The sequence below is a fragment of the Anarrhichthys ocellatus genome, unplaced genomic scaffold (genome assembly GCF_004355925.1).
Source record: "Anarrhichthys ocellatus isolate YVR2014 unplaced genomic scaffold, GSC_Weel_1.0 scaffold2, whole genome shotgun sequence".
In the NCBI taxonomy this organism is placed as follows: Eukaryota; Metazoa; Chordata; class Actinopteri; order Perciformes; family Anarhichadidae; genus Anarrhichthys; species Anarrhichthys ocellatus.
Window position 1 is genome coordinate 16,414,850 of NW_022280032.1, and position 17,635 is coordinate 16,432,484.

Consider the following 17,635-nt stretch of genomic DNA (forward strand, 5'->3'; position numbering starts at 1 on the left):
TTGCATCAGAAAGCATCATAAGCCAAAGGTTGACATCTGTAGCGCCAGTCAACAAAATAAAAGCCCTCAGGTAAAGTGTATCGTAGTAACCACAGTAAACAGCACTAACGTACCTTGCTGTGTCATGAAATCCTCATCGGTATTTGTAAGACTTATTTTATAATGCTATTATTATATCAACTATGCTCGCCGGTTCCTCCTGATTTCTGATCTTTCGTGACTGTGCACGCAATGCCTGATGGGAAAAACAAAAATGCTGCGTTCAGGGACATTCGAGTAATCCCGGGCTCCCTGCGTTTTGTCTCGAAAATAAACCGCAGGTGCTGTCAATCAACCAACAAAAGTTTAAACTTTATTAGATCATGTGACAGTGAGTCACTGAACATGCTCATCACATTATACTGATGATATATGCGGATAAACCTAACCTACTACCTACCTGGCTATATAGAAGGTGTTTGTTTTCATGGGGTAAATTAACCATTATAATAACATCAAACATCCAATTTCTTGAATTAATGTGAAATTTGTGGGGGAAATCACGTACCCCTTAAATTATTCTTGATTTGTTGAACAAGGGCTTTTTAAAATTCACTCAATGAATATCTTGCTCCTAAACCCAATACAATAGGTAAATTATGGATCATCAGACTTGTTTAAAGGGGCTCATATTAACGCTGTATTATTTGCTTTAGCTATTGTAACTGGAATAACTGATATTTCCGACAGCAATTAAAGGCAACAAAAACAGCCAATGAGCGTCCAATAAGAAGGGGGCTGGAACCACGGCTGGATTATATTACTTAAACCAAACTTGTTTACCACAACTGACCTGTCTGAGCTAATTAATATGTACAGATAGCTATGTGGGCTATTTTATGGATATGTGTGTGTCTAAATATGATCTGTATCTACGATGTCTCTGCAGCTACAGACAGAGTCACCTTGCCAAATGACGAGGAAACCCATTGCTACTTTTCTAATAGATAACTCTCTGACAGTGGTCGTGCTTGCTGCCACCGTGGTACTGATACTGTGTGTTGGTGCAGCCGGGTTTCAGCTCGCTACAGTATGTTGACTGTTTACATTTGTGCAACCATCCACATTTACCCAGAGTACACCGGGAGAGACAGGAGCAGCTGCGTCAAGATAGCTTCATACAGCCAAGAACCGGAAATGTTTATGTTTTGTCTTCAAAATAAAAGTACAAAACGGGACTGAAAAAGGAGAGGAAATGTTGAGACGCTTATTGTTTACTGCGTCTCTTCTTTGAATGTTTTTTTTGCTACTTTATACTTGTACTAAACTACATTACATATAGAAATGTTGTACTTTATACACCACTGTGTTTATTTGACAACTGGTTTGCAGCGCTGCATATTAACAACTTGCCCACAAATGTAATGTTATAGATTAAACTACCCAAGAGTATAATAATTAATTTAGATCAACTCCACCTTGACAAACTACACAATTTAAATACTGCTTACAATGTAAATGAGTCATAAATAATAAGGATGGAATGCAACAATATGTAAAATACAATGCAACGTCAAAAACAGCGATAACTTAACATCGACCATTCTGTATGGTTAGTATTTTTAATTTGGACTTTTGTGGTACATTTTGCTGACATTTGCATAATTTTACTCAGCCGCCCATTTAGGTCTCGTGGTCCCCATGCTTTTACTTGACTAAAATGTTGAATTTAGAAGTTTTGCTTGTATTGGAGTAATGTTACAGTGCGGTATTTTGTGTTATTTCACCAATTAAATTACAGGTTTATCTCTGTTTATCCGGGAGTTTTCTGTACATCCCTGTGTATTTTTTATTTTATTTATTATACTGAAAAGGGTTCTTTTATTCTGAATTTTGTAACCGGAAGTGTCGTTGGTATTACTTGTGTCTGGACGGACTTGACCGAAGTACATGTCGCAGCGAGAGTGACGAGGAATATTTGCCCATCTTTGGATATCGAAACCGTGGATATTTTTGGAAATCATGCAAAAATCTTGAAATGAGAGTGTGAAATGGTATCACTTCCGAAAGTGCGGATAACTACCACTGCCCCATTGATGAATACGAGCAGAACGGTTCTCCGGAAGCGCTGCGGCTGCATTCATAAACACTTCTTTAGGACTCACAGCAACCCCTGAGCTTTGTTTTGGGGTCACTAAACACAACATATTCCCGTTGTGCACGTGGGTTCACCATGGCTGAAAAGGGTAAAATGAATGTAGAGCATCTCGGCGGAGTTGTCAGGCTCCGAGAGGAACACCAGAAGGTAATTTCACCAGTTGACACAAAACATTGTGCAGCCTTACTGACGTCTAACGTTAGCCACAGACCGCTGCTGGCCACGCGGTGTGCACCAACACGGCTCTCTGAACCCCGAGTGGATCTACCAAAGTGCCGTTTCACGTTAAATATAGACGTTTGTGCACTAATTACACGAACCTGTGTGTCACAGTAGTAAGTTGTGAGTTTGTTGTTTTGACTGTCCGTGTTTCTAGAAGCTTCCTCCTCTCTTGCAGCCACTCACATGTTCAAGTTCTGTTACGCAAACGTTGCCAGGAGGGAGGCGTGTCGCCTCTTTGCACTTCGGAGCTAGTTTCACTTTAGGCTTGTCTGATTGGATGACATCCAGACTTTAAAAAAAATGTTTTTATGAACTGTCGACCAGCTAACTTTTCTCTTACAGTTTATTAAGTAAATATTACATGTCAACAGATAGCCTATTCAGCCAGGAAGTCCCAGATTTCCACAAACTGTATGTATTCCCATATATCACCGCAGTGAAGGGGTGTTTATGCAGATGTGCTGACCATTTGAATGTAGTTTTGACAGCTGTGTGTGTCTTCCCTCTCCTGCTTCCTTTGTTTTTGTCTGTGTCCCTGTGTTTGATGATTCTTCAGCTTGTACGTTCATAAGCTGTGTTGTTTGCATTACCAGTGACAATACTGATCAGAAATGTTTAGGAATTTGGAACCTGCTTGTGGCAATTAATCACAGTTGCCATGTTTTACCATAACTCCTTCAGGCTTTTAAAACCTTGACACAGGACTGTAAGTTGCATAGATATGATTCGTATTGACATTATCTGTCCTGAAAACAGGTGGTGAAAGACTGTGAAAGTCGGATTCTGCACTGGTAAGCATTGAGAAAGTCCCATTTCAACAGTTGCATAATGAGCATTCTTTCAATTGTTTGCGATTTTTAATACACTAAAAAAAAAATCTCTGTCACACAAAGTAGCAAAAAGCAGCTGGTCAAAGTACATGTTGTAATATGATCACGTTGTCCGTGGTGATATAGAATATACGGTTTAATTTCTACTCTGCACTCTTAAAATATTGTTTAAAAAAAAGTCAAAGCCAAAATTTGTATGGCTCTGCACTTGACTGTCTCTGAGTGATCCAAATCTATGAATACAACCAATTGGAAAATTAAATTATTGGATAGCTTCTGTCATCCTCCACCAATTTCCTTCTGTGAAGTTTGTGTTTAGTGGAGACACGTTAGAACTGCATAATTTATCGTCTAATAACAGCCACGAGTTTGGGTCGCTCAATTAATCAAGCATGATTCTGTGCAATATTGATGCTTTGTGTTTTGGAGTGCCGGCTCCTGTCAAAATCAACAAATTAGACCTACCGTGACCAATCGGAGGCATTTGTTTCAAGTGAACCGTGATTAGCCAGTTTGTTCTTCATTCCCAAACGCACATTTGCAGTATAGCAAGAAGGAGCGTTTTCAGGACACACACACACAGTTGTCTTCAGTTGTTCTGTCTGATTGTCCAATGAACTGCCCGATGGGCCAGAGACAGTTTTCCACCTTTTGTAGACAATTACAAGTTGTATTGCAGTTTAATTCACTCCATTAGACCGCTACTGGAGGGTGAAGTTGAGCCATTTTGACTTGTCACAATAGGAAAATCACAGGACTTATTCAAAACTTTACCAATAGTGTCCTGGTTAACCATGACAGTGAGCCAACTTGCACAATACCAGGATCCTGAAACTAAAGCCGCTCAATTCAGCAGTCATTAATTCATATATTTTCACCTGCGCGTTTGCTGCTGTGACATGTAAAAAAAAAAAAAAGTCTTCATTGAAATCAGGTCATTTGAATGATGACAGTGGTCAGTTTTCCTACCCGAACAGATGCAACACAGGAGAGTGTAACAATGCACTGTGTATACACACACACATAGACCCACACAGCCATGAGAAGAGAGCTAATCGGGTACAGGAAGTGGAAACACCTGCGTGAATGGACCTCGACTATGTAGGGGCTTTACTATTGTGTAACTTCATCACAGTAAAGTCACTTTTATTGATTGCAAAGAGTGTGTTACCATCAGTAGTCTTTCAGTTACAGATGCAATGAAAGGTTTGTAGAAACGACTGCAGCTGCCCGTCAGTTTAAGGACAATAAAACACTTTTTAAAAGTACAAAACATCTCAATGTCGAGCAGCACAGTCTCAAGTATCATTGTAATCACAACTGAGCCGCCCTACCGGCAGTCTTCCCATCCATGGGACACCCACACAGGTGTTGTCACTTATTTGGCTGATTAGAGCTCTTCTCAGGAGCGTGTGGGCGCGTGCAGACCGGGCTTGACGTCTCTCACTCTCCTGTGATGTTTTGTTGGACCTGCTATGAACGGACAAAGTCCAGCGTTCACCCCCCCCCCTTGTCTCTAAACTCTGCACTTGTTCAATGCACCGGCAGTCAGTAGTTACAGGTGGAGCACAGGTGGTCAAACCCAGGGGTTGAAACAAGTAGAAAAGTACATTGTTCATGAGGAAAATGTGGGACGTTCTCACCCTTTGTTGTATGTTTATGTCAAATATACAACTTTTAAGACAAAATTCTTATTTAAAAAGCCTATACATGTTCTCTTCTTCCTACTGCTGTAGCTCTGTGCTAATTAGGTCAAATAAGCTTTTTAGTTCTTACTTGAATATATAACTTATATTTATGGTTGAGGTCTAAATAAGGGCTTTTGGAAGCACATTCTGGCTAAGACACTTTGTTTATCATGCAAAGGGCATTACATAACTTCCAGATCGGTTACACTGGAGAAAATAGGCAATCTCAAAAGCTAAATGTAAATGTTTAGAGTAAGTCATATTTCTGTGGTCTTCATCTGCATGGAAGAAGGCATCATAGGATAGCGTCAGCTGCTTTTGGTCCATCTGTCGTCATGATTTTCTCTGAAGCTTTACATTGTCCAGTGGCAAATGAATACAAATGAATACCAGAGACACATTGAGGCCTCTTGGGTTGAGGCCTCCCTTCTGCCCTGATGGGGGGAAACAGGCACTTCCTCATTACTCCACAAGTCGTTTGCTTCCCATTGTTCTGTTTTAACATCCTCGAAAAACAAACCAAGCAAACCTAATTTGGATAGGAATGGCTTCATAGGAGCTCTGCAGCTTCAAATGGAAACAAACAAACATTAATTTGAATAGCTGTTGGCCTATCATCATTATAAATACATGCTTTTGCAGGAAGAAGGTGTCAGGTGACTATGAGGCCCTGAATGACCGCCTTAAAACTCTTCCAGATCAGCTGTCTTATGACATTATGGTGAGTGCTGACCTTGTTAAACATGTACAGGAAAACACACCAGCACTTTACTGGTGCATTGTGGGGTGTAGTTTTAAGATGAATACCTGCTGCGAAGGGCACGTTTATTATTTAGACGTTTTATTTCTGCTTCTCTCCTACCTTCATGTCCACGTCCTGCCACCGGCGTTATTAACCGTTTCTCTTTGGTTGGTCCCCCGTGCTGTACACAGGTGCCCTTTGGCCCTTTGGCCTTCATGCCCGGGAAGCTGGTGCACACAAACGAGGTCACGGCATTGCTCGGTGACAACTGGTTCGCCAAGTGCTCGGCCAAGCAGGCTCAGAAAATTGTCGACCACAGGATGAAATGTGAGTCTCCTCTTTTTTTTTTTTTTTTTGAAAAGAGTGCTTTCTGTCCTCCCTCAAGCGGACGGCATTGTTTACATGTCATGTAACCGCTTGTGCACTACTCCTCTTCATCCAGCAGAGGGTGTCGCTGCATCAAGCTCTGGCTGAAGAATCACTTGAGCGACAAACTTACTTCCTGCTGAGCCGTTACGCATCATAGGATTTGGGGAGAAAATGTTGAGATACTTGCAGAATTTTTGTCTCTTTTTAATGATATGTTTATTGAACTGTAATGCTGCTTCTGAACTGTTCTGAAATCTTGGTGCATTCATTATTTATTAATGTACGCGGGGTACTTTATTTCCCATTTAGTTAAAGGGCTGCAAGCTGCAAGGCACATCTGAAGCATTCATTGGCTGTGCTGCACTCATATGTTGCTTTGTCCAACGCCTCTGTTGTAGAACAGCAATACATGCGTTTTTTTCCTCTCCTGCGCTCAAAGCTAGTCGTGTACACGCAACACCATTGTTTGATTGAGTGCACTACCTATTTATTCTACCACGGGTTATGCATGGCCATGTTTCTCCCGCTGCTCCTTCTAGGTCTGAAAATCTCATATCGAGTCAAACGGGCCCAAGTAACGATGTCTGATGTGAACATTATTAGAGTGTTTAGTGAAGCAGAAACATGCTGCCACAGCCCATCCACAGCCGTCTGCCCCCCCCCCCTCCATTTCCTGACCCTGCCCACCCCGCTATTACAGAGCTAAGTGCTGTAATACAAACATAGCTGGCTGAAATGTGTCAGACAGCGGCTGGGTTGTCAGGCCTTCTGTGTTTGACCTTTCCTCACTTCCAGTTGATGCACTGACTGGAGGGGCTCCCGATCGCCATGGAAACAAGGGCCCTCCGCTGCTATTAGTAAAAGGGCTTAATTGTTGTCAAGATTTAATGATCCGGAGTAGTATTCAGGGCAGAAGATATTATGAACTGTTTGTGTCATCATTTTTCTATTTTTTTTTTCTCCCCCCCCCAACTTGTTTCGTATTTTAACTCTTTAGCAGCCGGTTGCCATTGTTCCATTAAATGTTTAATTTGAATCCATTAGCCTGCAGCCACTTTACGGTTTTGTCAGTCTGCTTCCGACGCTCTGAATGCACATTTTAATGATAATGTACCTGTTTTTCTGCAGATGTGAAGAGTGAACTCAATGATCTGTCAAAGACGGTGAAAAACTTTGAAGCCAGAGTTGGGCTTGTGAAGGATTTGGAAACCATCTCATCCGTATGTTGCATTGCTACACGTCGTCTCACAGAGGAAATATTGCATGAGACATAAATAGGAGCGACTGTACTGACTTTGCTTCTTCTTCAGAATAAAGGGGACTATGTTGACATTAGAGAAGACATTGGAAACATTGACATTGCTGTCACTAAAGGTATCTCAGCCGTTCTTCTGCCCTCATCTTACTTTACACATCTTGCATTATGAAAAAGCAAAGTAAGCTTCTACACAAACTCAGATTGACATTTAGGCTAAAAAAATGTTGCGTTTTTGTTTTCCGTCTTGCCTGCTTTAACAGGACAGCAAAGAATGGCTCACAAACTAAATTCTAAGCCCAAATTGGATGCCGTGTTGGATCTAAAAGAGGAGGATGAGGAGGATGAAGAAGAGGGCGGAGATGGAGGAGATAGAGGAGATGGAGGGAGCAGAAAAGGCACCTCGACTGAAGAGGAGTTGTGGGCTAGATTGGATGAACTCGAGAAACTGGAGGAGCTACAAGACGAGCAGGACAGGTAGATGAAGACACTTAGGCTGTTTTCCTTGTGGCTTTAATAATTGCACATTTTCTAACCTTGGGCAAAATGACAATGTCTCATGGGAATGTTTTTCTGCAGATTGTCTTATAATGCGGACATGACTGGTGAGGACACATCGTCCTTCTCTTCAGAAGAGGAGAAGGAGGGAGATGCTGCGCCTCCGGTAAATGGGCTCAGCCTAAAGCCTAGCCGGACCTCCGCGCCTCACAGCAAAGAGCCTCCGAGCTCAGACAGGAAAGCTGAAGAAGACGACGAGGAAGAGGAAGGCAGCTGTTTGCCTACTATCTTTTTCTCGCACACAATCGAACCCAAGAAGGTCAGAGGGATAAATGACTTACAACAATAAAATGTTCAAGATATTGTATCTTCTTTTTCTTTTTAATTCTGCGGTCTCTGTCTTTTGCTTCAGGTGAGGATAAACACAGGAAAAAACACCATGTTTAAGTTCAGTGAAAGGAAAGAGCAGAAGGAACTCTCGAAGAGGAAAAAGAAAAACGGACACAATAACGGTCTCTCCCATCACGAACTTCACAAAATCACAACACCAGTGGACATTTACAGGTGAAAACAACACTAACTTTAAACATATCTAAATAGGAAAAACAATGCAAAGTTATGTTCAATAAGGTTCCTCTCCTCCGATTGGTGAAACCGGTCTGCTGTCTTCGTCAGGTTGTTTGTTGATGTGAAGAACGGGGAACCCGTCCCCAGAAAGTCCATCCTAAAGTCTCGCAGCCGAGAGAACAGCGTGTGCAGCGACACGAGCGAGAGCAGCGCGGCAGACTTCGAGGAGCGCCGGATGATCGGACGCAGCTTCAGCCACGATGAGACCACGCACAGCGACACCAGTGACGGCATTACGGAGGAGGAGAGTCCCACGGCGGTCCCACTGCACCCCGCCAGCCGATTTGAGGTAAGTGACACATGGCTGTCTGTCAGTTTTAGCTCTCGCTGTCTATTTGTGTCTGAACTCTCAGTTAAGTTTCTTTGTATAGTCTTTAATCTCAGTTACACTGTGAAGGCAATATGCCTATATTATGAAACGGTTCGTGAAAATTGCACCTTTGAGCGTCGGATCCCTTAATGAGAACATAACAAAACTCCCACAGAAGCCTCTTTAAGTTAAAATGGGAGCTGCATCATTAAATGTTTGTCACAAGAGGCAATATGAACAAGAAAAGCCCCATCATGAAAACATTATAAACCCTTTAGTGACCCTGAACCTTCAACCATGAGTCATGTAATTCCACAATCCCGCTGGTTTCTGACCATGCCTTCTCTTCTCCAGGCCTTTTCAGGCACAGTAGTAGAAAAGGACCCGATGCCTTCAGCTGTCCCCCATCTGACCATCGCTCCACCAGCTCTGCCGACCATACTGGAGAGGAAACAGGAGGAGGTGCCGCCTGACGTCGCCCCGCCCCAGCAATCCCCGAAAAGGGTGTCGAAATTTAAAGCTGCCAGGTTGCAGCAGATGTGACTGTTAACAAGCAAAAATATCTCTATTTCACATTAAGTTTTTAAAGCTTTTGTTTCTTTCGTAGAAGCGATGAAATGCACAAACCATCCTCTCCTCTCCTTTCTTTCACGCGTCTCTCACTTCTATCCATACAAGGTTACATTCATTGACTGTTCAGTGAATGTACGTTAGCCTTGTAGCCAGCGGTAACCTTGTGTGCAACACTGCTTTTTAACAAGCTCCAAACACTTTTAAATGCAGTGTCTTTTGCTTATCCACTCCTACCGTATAACAATTTGTCCATCTCTCTGTGGGGCTTGTTTAAAGCGATTGCTGTCTGTCGTATGTTTTAACCTGTTTTCTGCTTTTCTGTTGATCAAAGTTATTGCTAGTTTAGGTAAGACTCTTGGGACCAGTTACCTTGTTTTATTCCTTTTTTCCAAGTATTGATCATTAAACAGAATCAGGTGCCCACTTGCTCTCATTTTACCTTCTCTAGACCTGCCTAATGAATGTATGTATTCCTTTGTGACGAGCTTTATGTGAAGACAAAAAAAGAATATTGATGTAAACTAAAAGAAAAATAAATTTTTTTTGGCTAGAAGTCCTGTTCCCTCTTTCTTCTTTGAAAGAAAATATCTCGTTCTCTCTTTCATTTGTGCTCTGCTGACGGGCCATTATTCGGTATCTGAGTATGAATTTGGAAAGACTATCTATTTCTAACACTGCATAGTAATGGTGTGTAATAGTAACACATTTGTGCCCCTGATAGCTAGTGGAATTTGTTTTGGTATTTTAAACAGCTATTGCAGACACTGACTGAGCTAATATGATCTCTTATGAATTACTGTTACTTCTTGTGAATTTCCTGTTGTGAATTAAAAGTTGAAGAGATAAGTAAAGCACCATCCCCTCGCCATATTGCAGCCAAACTTTGTAAGCGAGCAATAACATTTAATTTAAAGCTGTATAGCAAACCCAACGCAAAATGCCTGTTCCAGTTTGCAAAAGTCGAATCAAAGTGCAGCCAGAGAGAGAGAGAGAGAGAGAGAGAGAGAGCTATCTAAACCAACAAGTCAAGTTTAACATGGGGCCAACAACAAAATGTTACTGCTGAGGACCAGAAGAAAGTCTGATTTAGAGTCAGCAGTTCATGGTTTATTATTATTATACATATATGTATTCAGAGAACAAAATATGAATATTCCATCAAGTAAATGTCCTGGATCCAAACTCCTACTTTGGTAAAAGTACAGAAGTATTAACAGTAAAATGTACTGAAATGAGTGAAAGTCTCGCTCTCTCTATCTATATCTATATATATATATATATCTATATATATATATATATATATATCTATATATATATATATATCTATATATATATATATATATATAGATATATATATATATCTATATTTCATGTAAAAAATAATCTGTAAAGTAACTAAAGCTGTCAAATAAATGAAGTGGAGTAAAAACATTGTACAGTACTTGTGTAAATACACTTGTTCATTGTTGTGAATGACTTTGTGGTCATACATAGAAACAGATGTATGACACTAATTTATTATTATGAGATTGTTTTAATCCCTTCAAAGTTGACTTGGGGGTTTCTTTTTTTATACATTTATGTAGTTAAAATAAGTATTCATTGTTTTGAGTTTAGGAGATTCATATGTTTCAAAGCAACGGGAATATTTTTCTGAAACAGTGAACTTGAAAATCACTCCGGACTGAGCTGTGTTGTTTGATGTGATTTCGATTTTCAGCGGGGCAACTCATACTCACCACTGTACTTCATCTCCCCCACAAGCCGCTTTAATTAAAGCTGCGGCTTGTGAGTTGAAAGGCTATCACTCCCCTTTTAGTTAAATGGTGGGAGTGCAGGTCTCTGATAAGAAGCTTTTAAACAGGTCCTGAGGTGACTCTGCCCCCCTCCTCCCCTTCAGCAGGATTATTTCTCCAATATGAAAATCCAGGTAGCATGAGACAGATTAGGAAATGCTTCACATACTAGAGTTGTGTTGGTGAGACACGGATCAATGGACTTATGTAGGTTAAGCTGTGAAGGTATATGTTGGAACATAGCAGTACGACATTACAAAGAAATCTACTCACCATGTAATGGGCTGGAAACACACAAGATCTACATTTCAGGGATTACGGGGGATTTTAAGAGTTGTGTGATGAAGGATTCAAGCGTATTGTTGTCCAGACAGGTGCTTGGGCCTGGAGGAGAGGAAGAGTTGCACTTAGCTCTACATGTCAGAGGAATGGATTAAACAACATATCAGCTCCACTGCTATTTCAATGTTTGATACTAAAGATGCAGCCACAAAGTGTCTCGTATACCTGCATCATTTACACTCTATAAGAGGAAGTGGTGCAAATCACAGGGGAGGAACAAATGTTCAGGTGATGTGACAGCTTTGCAGCTTCCTGACACTTTGAGTCTTGCACTGCTGTTTCCATCGACAGATTCCCCTCAAAGTGATTCACAGTTCAACTCTAACTAATTCAAAACATCCCTGTGATGTTTCCTCTTTCCTGTTTAGTGTGAACATTTTTTTTTCAACTCAATATTCAATTGTTTGGACAACAACTAAGTCAAGTGTTAAAATGAGTCAATTTATAGACAATTCTGCAACTTTTGGAATAATTAACTGATCGTAAACATGTCAGAAAATTGTCTGGTTTCAGCTTTTCAAATGTGAAGATTTGCATCCTTCACTGCTGCCAATCATCTTTGGGTTTGGGAACTTGTGATGGGTCTCTGTCACAATGTTCTGATGTTCATGTTCATTCATGAATTACCTGAGAACATTGTGAAATAACTATTAGTTGAAACCTTCGACATTATACCTTTGAAAATAAGTGGACGGCTCAACAACCTGTGGAAGGTGCTTTACATTCCAATACAAGAAAAACAAGAAGAAGCACCTGCTACCCCAATAAACAGCAAACCTAACAAGGAACTGTTGATGTTATTATTATTTTTTTTTTAGCTTTTTCTCTTTATTGCTGATTATGTCTACAAATGTCTTTCTTAGATAAATATGTTTGGAATGTATTCACTTATTCAAAGTATAGAAAACTCTTCCTCACTTTGTTGGAGAATCTACAGTGAAGGTCAGTAGGATGCTAGCAATGTGATAGATGTTACAAGCATCCAATTAAGCTTCCTTAATGGAGCCATTTACCAAATAAAATGCTGAATCACCGAGGTTTAGTCATCCTTTCTCCTCTGACACAATATGCCAAAACACACAGTTTGACTACATAAAGCAAGAGGCTGATGCAAAACACAACACACAGGATCAGCCTGTGTAAAAATCTGCATAATTTGTCTGTCTATAAAGAGCACAAGTCTCAAGCTCATAACACCGTTACAGGCGAATCCATCATGCCTCGAAGTTTTCAAAGAATATAAAAGTACTACCCTCGCAGGTAATCACCTTACCAAATTTGACATGCATAATACCGCGTAATGCTTCCAAATGCACGCATCTCGTCTCAGTCAGAAGAAGGATTGAGGAGGTCTGCATCCTGGAGACGGCAGAGCACATTTTACGCACGGTGCCAGTCGGTTACACTTACACACCAGCGGCCAGATGAGGGAGACATAAGGCTTCGGGACATGTCGAAGTATCCCGAGAATTTTTTATTTTTTTTTTAATAAGATTTCATTACCTCTTTCTTTAACTGGAAATACTACAGAGCAAAGCGACACTGCTGCCTTCGTCTGGTGAGAGCGTTTACAGCTTTGATGTTTTTAGAGAGAAGGCAGTAGTTCAAAGGTGGGGAATCCGGGTCCGACTGTGTGCTGGGCGTTTGTGATAAAGCGTGTGAAGCGAACAGTCCGTCAGTCAGCAGTCAGTCATCCAGTTCAACATCACTCTCCGCTGAACTCCAGCTGTCACCTCGTGTCCTCCGCGCCTCCTCGCACTGGCCAGGTAAGAACAACATCACCGATTCGGAGGTGCTGAAGTAGCCTCATTTTGAGAAAAGTGAGTGAGTTTAAGTTTTTTGACGTGTCGGATTCTGATAGAGATGCGTTTCCCTCAGCTGCCGCTGTTAGCTCCTTTTTTTTTTTTGGAGGGGTGAAAAGTAAGTAATGGCGAGGGCTAAGAAACGACTGTGGAATTAAATTCGATACGTTACCGGAAACATTAGAAGAAGAAAACAGAAAATGTGTGTGTTTTCTTGGTGTTTATTGCTACATATGTTGTGTGCACAGTAGACCGTGAACATGTTCCAGATAATGTTTTTATCACGACCTTCTATCATGTCATATTTAACCATAACGTTTGTTTTTAATTCCATACTAATATTTCATTATAGGCTAATTTAGAACCATTAAATTCCAGAATTAAGAAATTATAAAGTACCAGATACACCAGACCTCGTACAAAATATGGGCTGATGAAGTTGTGTGTGACTGAGAATAATGATGCATGGTGTCTGCACGTTGCAATGTAGCTGTTTGCGTAAATTCGTTTAAATTTAAAGTTGCACCTTTTACATCTGTAACCTTTTTTTTTTTTTGGAGTGGTCACGCTTTAGATAATGTAACCTTTTTTTTTTTTACTGTCACCTGTACAGAGTGGCACAGCTACTTCCAGAGCCCCCCCCCTACCCTACCCTCTGCCCCCCCCCTTCCTCCTGTTTTCAAATGCTCTCCTTTGAAGCGATGATGCCCCATCTGTCATATGTGAGCAAAGCGAGAGCATGCTCTGCTCTTCTCAATTACTGAATTCTCCTCATGCCAGCTCCGGTGGGACAGGAGGAGGAGCAGGTGGGTGGCAGTCAGTTCGATCAATCAACATGAAATATTCAGCTTTGAATATACACATCATTTACTGCTGCTGCCGCTGTCCTTGTTAGAAACACCCCAAAAAGTGTTGGGGCGTTTGACTGAAGCGTAAGCGTTTTGTAACTGGGACCATGTGTGTGCCGTGTTCAGGTGACACCATCTTTAAAGAATACAGCCTGTATGGAGACTGCAATTATTATCATCGTAACTGAGAGGAAATTAGAGAGAGGGAGGGTGAGTGGATGAAACTGTATTTAATGTAGCGCCACAGCCGTTTTCTCATTATGCTGCAGTAAATTCATACAGCTTACATGACAAAGCTCTGCTTGGCAACTTTCTCCCCTGATAGAGGCACTTGTTTGAACATGAGGCTCATGATTTGAATATCTGTAATCCACGCTGAAATCAACGGGCCAGATGAACTTTTTGGCACCCTCTCATCACCACATTGAGTAGGATTTTCTCCCCCCCCCCCCCCCCCCCCCAAAAATGCCTAAACTAACCTAGATTTAGGCTTAAAATCCCTTGAAAGAAAAGTAAAAAAAGAGGCAAAAGTTATTTGATTTGTCTCTCCCATGCAGGCCGCAGATATCCTGGAACTTTGAAATCTTATCAGAGAAAAATCTGAACCTTTCCCAATCACTGAAAACTCTTCAGGAAACTTTTAATCTCCTAAGTGTCTGCCTTGTGATAATAATATCTCTGATGTTGCCTCATGAAATTTGCCCGAGTACCATGGCCCTAAGTATTTGAGCTATGAGGCAATACAGTGAAAAGCATAGCCCCCTCATATGAGAACACAACAGTGAATAATTAATAACCTTGCTCCCAATTCCAGGAAAACAATAGCATATTGTAGGAACACTGCACTAATTTAACTAGAGGAGATGAAAAAAAAAAACAGTCGACAACTTCGACAAAATGTGGAATGCATCACCATTGTTTTAAAGAATGTCTGCATGAGTTGTTGGTCTAGTTATTGTAGTCACTGTAGCGCCACTCGCTTTTCATACTGCTGTGCTGCATGTGTATGTACTGTAGTGTTGCATGCTGTATGATATTGTAGTGTATAATGTTGTTTGCCTTTGAGATTAATCAGAACCCATTAAATCCCCCTCTCTCACCTGCTGGCAGTATGTGAGGTGGAAGTGCACATGCAGGAAGCTATTTTCCACAGGCCTCCTCTCCTGGCTGTCAGCTCCCATTAAGGGGGAAGGTGTCATATCTGTAACACAGCTGAGTGCAGATGGCAGAGTGGAGGGGATGGCTCACCGATTTAAACAATGATTAATGAACAGAGATGGAAAACAAATTACATTGGACTATTGGAGGCAGGGAATTGTTTTTATGAAAATGTTAATTGTGTCTGCCAGGCTGATACCAGGACTGGGGGAAGGGTGGAGTGAGGGCAAGGCAGGGAGGCAACCAAGGGGCTACTGATAGGACGTCTACTGCTCCCCTGGCTCAGATTATCGGCATGTCTCAGCATGCGATGTTTAATACCGTACCTTGGCTTTAAGACCTCTAATGTCCCATAACTTTCAAGGTTTGGCTTTTTATGATGAACCCCATGAAGAATTGTCGCCCACCACTGCACCAATTAGCGTTATCTTTAATAATAAGTGGTTGTAAGTGACGAGAGAAGGCGCCCTGTTCTAGTTGTAATTATTGCAGGCGGGTGCAGCTGCACTACTTAGGGAGATGATGATAATTATTTTTCTTTTTTTTTTTTCATTGCGGGTTGATTATTTAAGAGCATCATACACTCATCAGAGTAATCAGGAGAGAGTGATTAGTGAAAATCCACGAGGCTAACAGCTGCCACATTAAACACTTGCCTCTGTTGCCAACACACAGAGTCAGAGCCCTTCCACAGGACAGAGACGAAACGAAAGCACTTCACCTTCAACTCCGCGACCACATGTTTGTTAGAAAGTCAAGGCTCAGGGCACACGGAGAATTAGAGTAAAGAAGAGTTCCCCATGAAAAGGCGTGTTGTTGTGCACCAAGGTCAATCCTCAATGCTTCAATTCACAAGTACAGGAGCGCACTGAGGAGGGGGAGTGCAAGTGTGATATGGCATTTTTAAAAGTGTAGGAAATACAGACAGTTACTGAGCAGTGACCTTGCCCTCCTCCGGAATTGTGTCCTATTGTATTAAAATGAGTGAACGATGAATGCTCCGGTGAGCGAGGGCTGTTTGATAAGGCCTGTGATCTAACAACCAATCCGATGCACCATCCAAAAAACTGTCTCAATCAGAGGCGTGTGCCACGGCCATGTCCGGTGTTCATGCTGCGTTGCTTGCCACTGTGTAAGGCCTGCTAAACTAAGGGCTAATTCTCTTAGCCCAGATGTTGCCTGAGCACAGTCCTGGGATCCCACTGGGTTGATGAGCTCAATCAGTGAAATGATGAAAAGATGATTTTGTCCCTGTAATTACAGTGTGTAAACTACTTAGCTAGGATTGCAAAGGAAGTCATTTTCTAATTACGCTGGAACCCCGTTGTCTAATGGTGGATGTTTTGTTGTTTTAGAGAGCGCGGGAGAGAGACAGAGAAAGAGAGAGAGAGAGAGAGAGAGAGAGATCGAGAGGAGGAATATACATATATATATATATATATATATATATTTATGTGTGTGTGTGTGAGAGAGAGAGGAACTTCACGAGGGGTCTGTGCTCTGCTGCTGAAAAAAAGACCATCATAAGGGCAAGATGGCTGCCAAATGAGAGTTCATTGAATTATCAGCCCAGTTAATGTGCCTTGGATTATGCTCTTTGTTTGTCAGTTTTTTTTCTTCCTGTAGATGCCATAGCTTAATGAGATACTGTAAGTGGCATTACCAGACTCCTGCTGGGATTTTGTGATGACTCGTTTAATGACTTTTGTTTTAGTGCCTCCAAGTGCTTTAGCAACTGAAAGTAGACACATTTAGTTTTTCCTCCATTTTTTGCCATCTCTTTTGCAAATACTGAGCAACATAAAAGACAGTGTAAAAACAACATTATGCTGTCTCTTTACATTATATAGTGACATCGGATGGTTTCCATGCATCAGGGGTGTGTGTATGTGTTCGGGGAAGGAAAAAGGAAGGAAAACATGTCAGTCTGACAGACTGAAGAAGCTCCATTCTTTGAGTTCTGTGTGAGTTCCGTTGGAGCTGGCTGCCGTCCTGCAGGGCCCAACCATCTGATGCAGCCTACACCATGTGGATAGGCTTCTCTTGTGCAAGGCATCCCCGATGCACCCCACACTGTTAACACACCCCATCGTACGCCAAAGCTTTGTTTGTGTCCAGAAAGAACAGGTGGTCTGTGCAAACAAGAGCAACTGTTTACACATTAGTGATTTAAAATACATTCTATATGCACGTGCCTGCCTGCATATGTGCGTGCGTGTGCGTGTGTGTATGAGAGAGAGACAGCATGCAAGAGTGGGTGTGTTTGCATGTGTGTGAGGGTGACGAGTTGAGGAGACAGTGTTTATATTTCTTCGCGCTGAGCTGTGTGTGAGCGCCATTGAAAGCATCAGGGGAAGCTCATGCATGCACAGCTTATACACGACGCCCACGCACACACACACACACACACACACACACACACACACACACACACACAC

The 17,635-nt window shown here is 41.7% G+C and overlaps 2 protein-coding genes across 2 annotated transcripts in view; both read left to right on the plus strand.

Annotated features, from left to right (window-relative positions):
- Positions 1–21, plus strand: part of LOC116389247 (cytochrome b-c1 complex subunit Rieske, mitochondrial-like) — a 40,964-nt gene extending 40,943 nt beyond the window's left edge. The window contains exon 3 of the mRNA XM_031857796.1: positions 10–21. Coding sequence (XP_031713656.1) covers positions 10–21 — 12 coding nt within the window. The remainder of the gene's footprint in view (positions 1–9) is intronic.
- Positions 22–1,901: 1,880 nt separating this feature from the next.
- uri1 (URI1 prefoldin like chaperone) lies at positions 1,902–9,804 on the plus strand. Its single transcript, XM_031870140.1, has 11 exons — positions 1,902–2,284; positions 3,116–3,150; positions 5,520–5,598; positions 5,811–5,946; positions 7,117–7,208; positions 7,299–7,362; positions 7,507–7,720; positions 7,823–8,060; positions 8,154–8,305; positions 8,417–8,657; positions 9,033–9,804. Exons 1-11 carry the CDS (start codon positions 2,213–2,215, stop codon positions 9,219–9,221), a joined length of 1,512 nt encoding a protein of 503 aa, XP_031726000.1. The 5' UTR covers positions 1,902–2,212; the 3' UTR covers positions 9,222–9,804.
- The last annotated feature ends 7,831 nt before the right edge of the window (positions 9,805–17,635 follow it).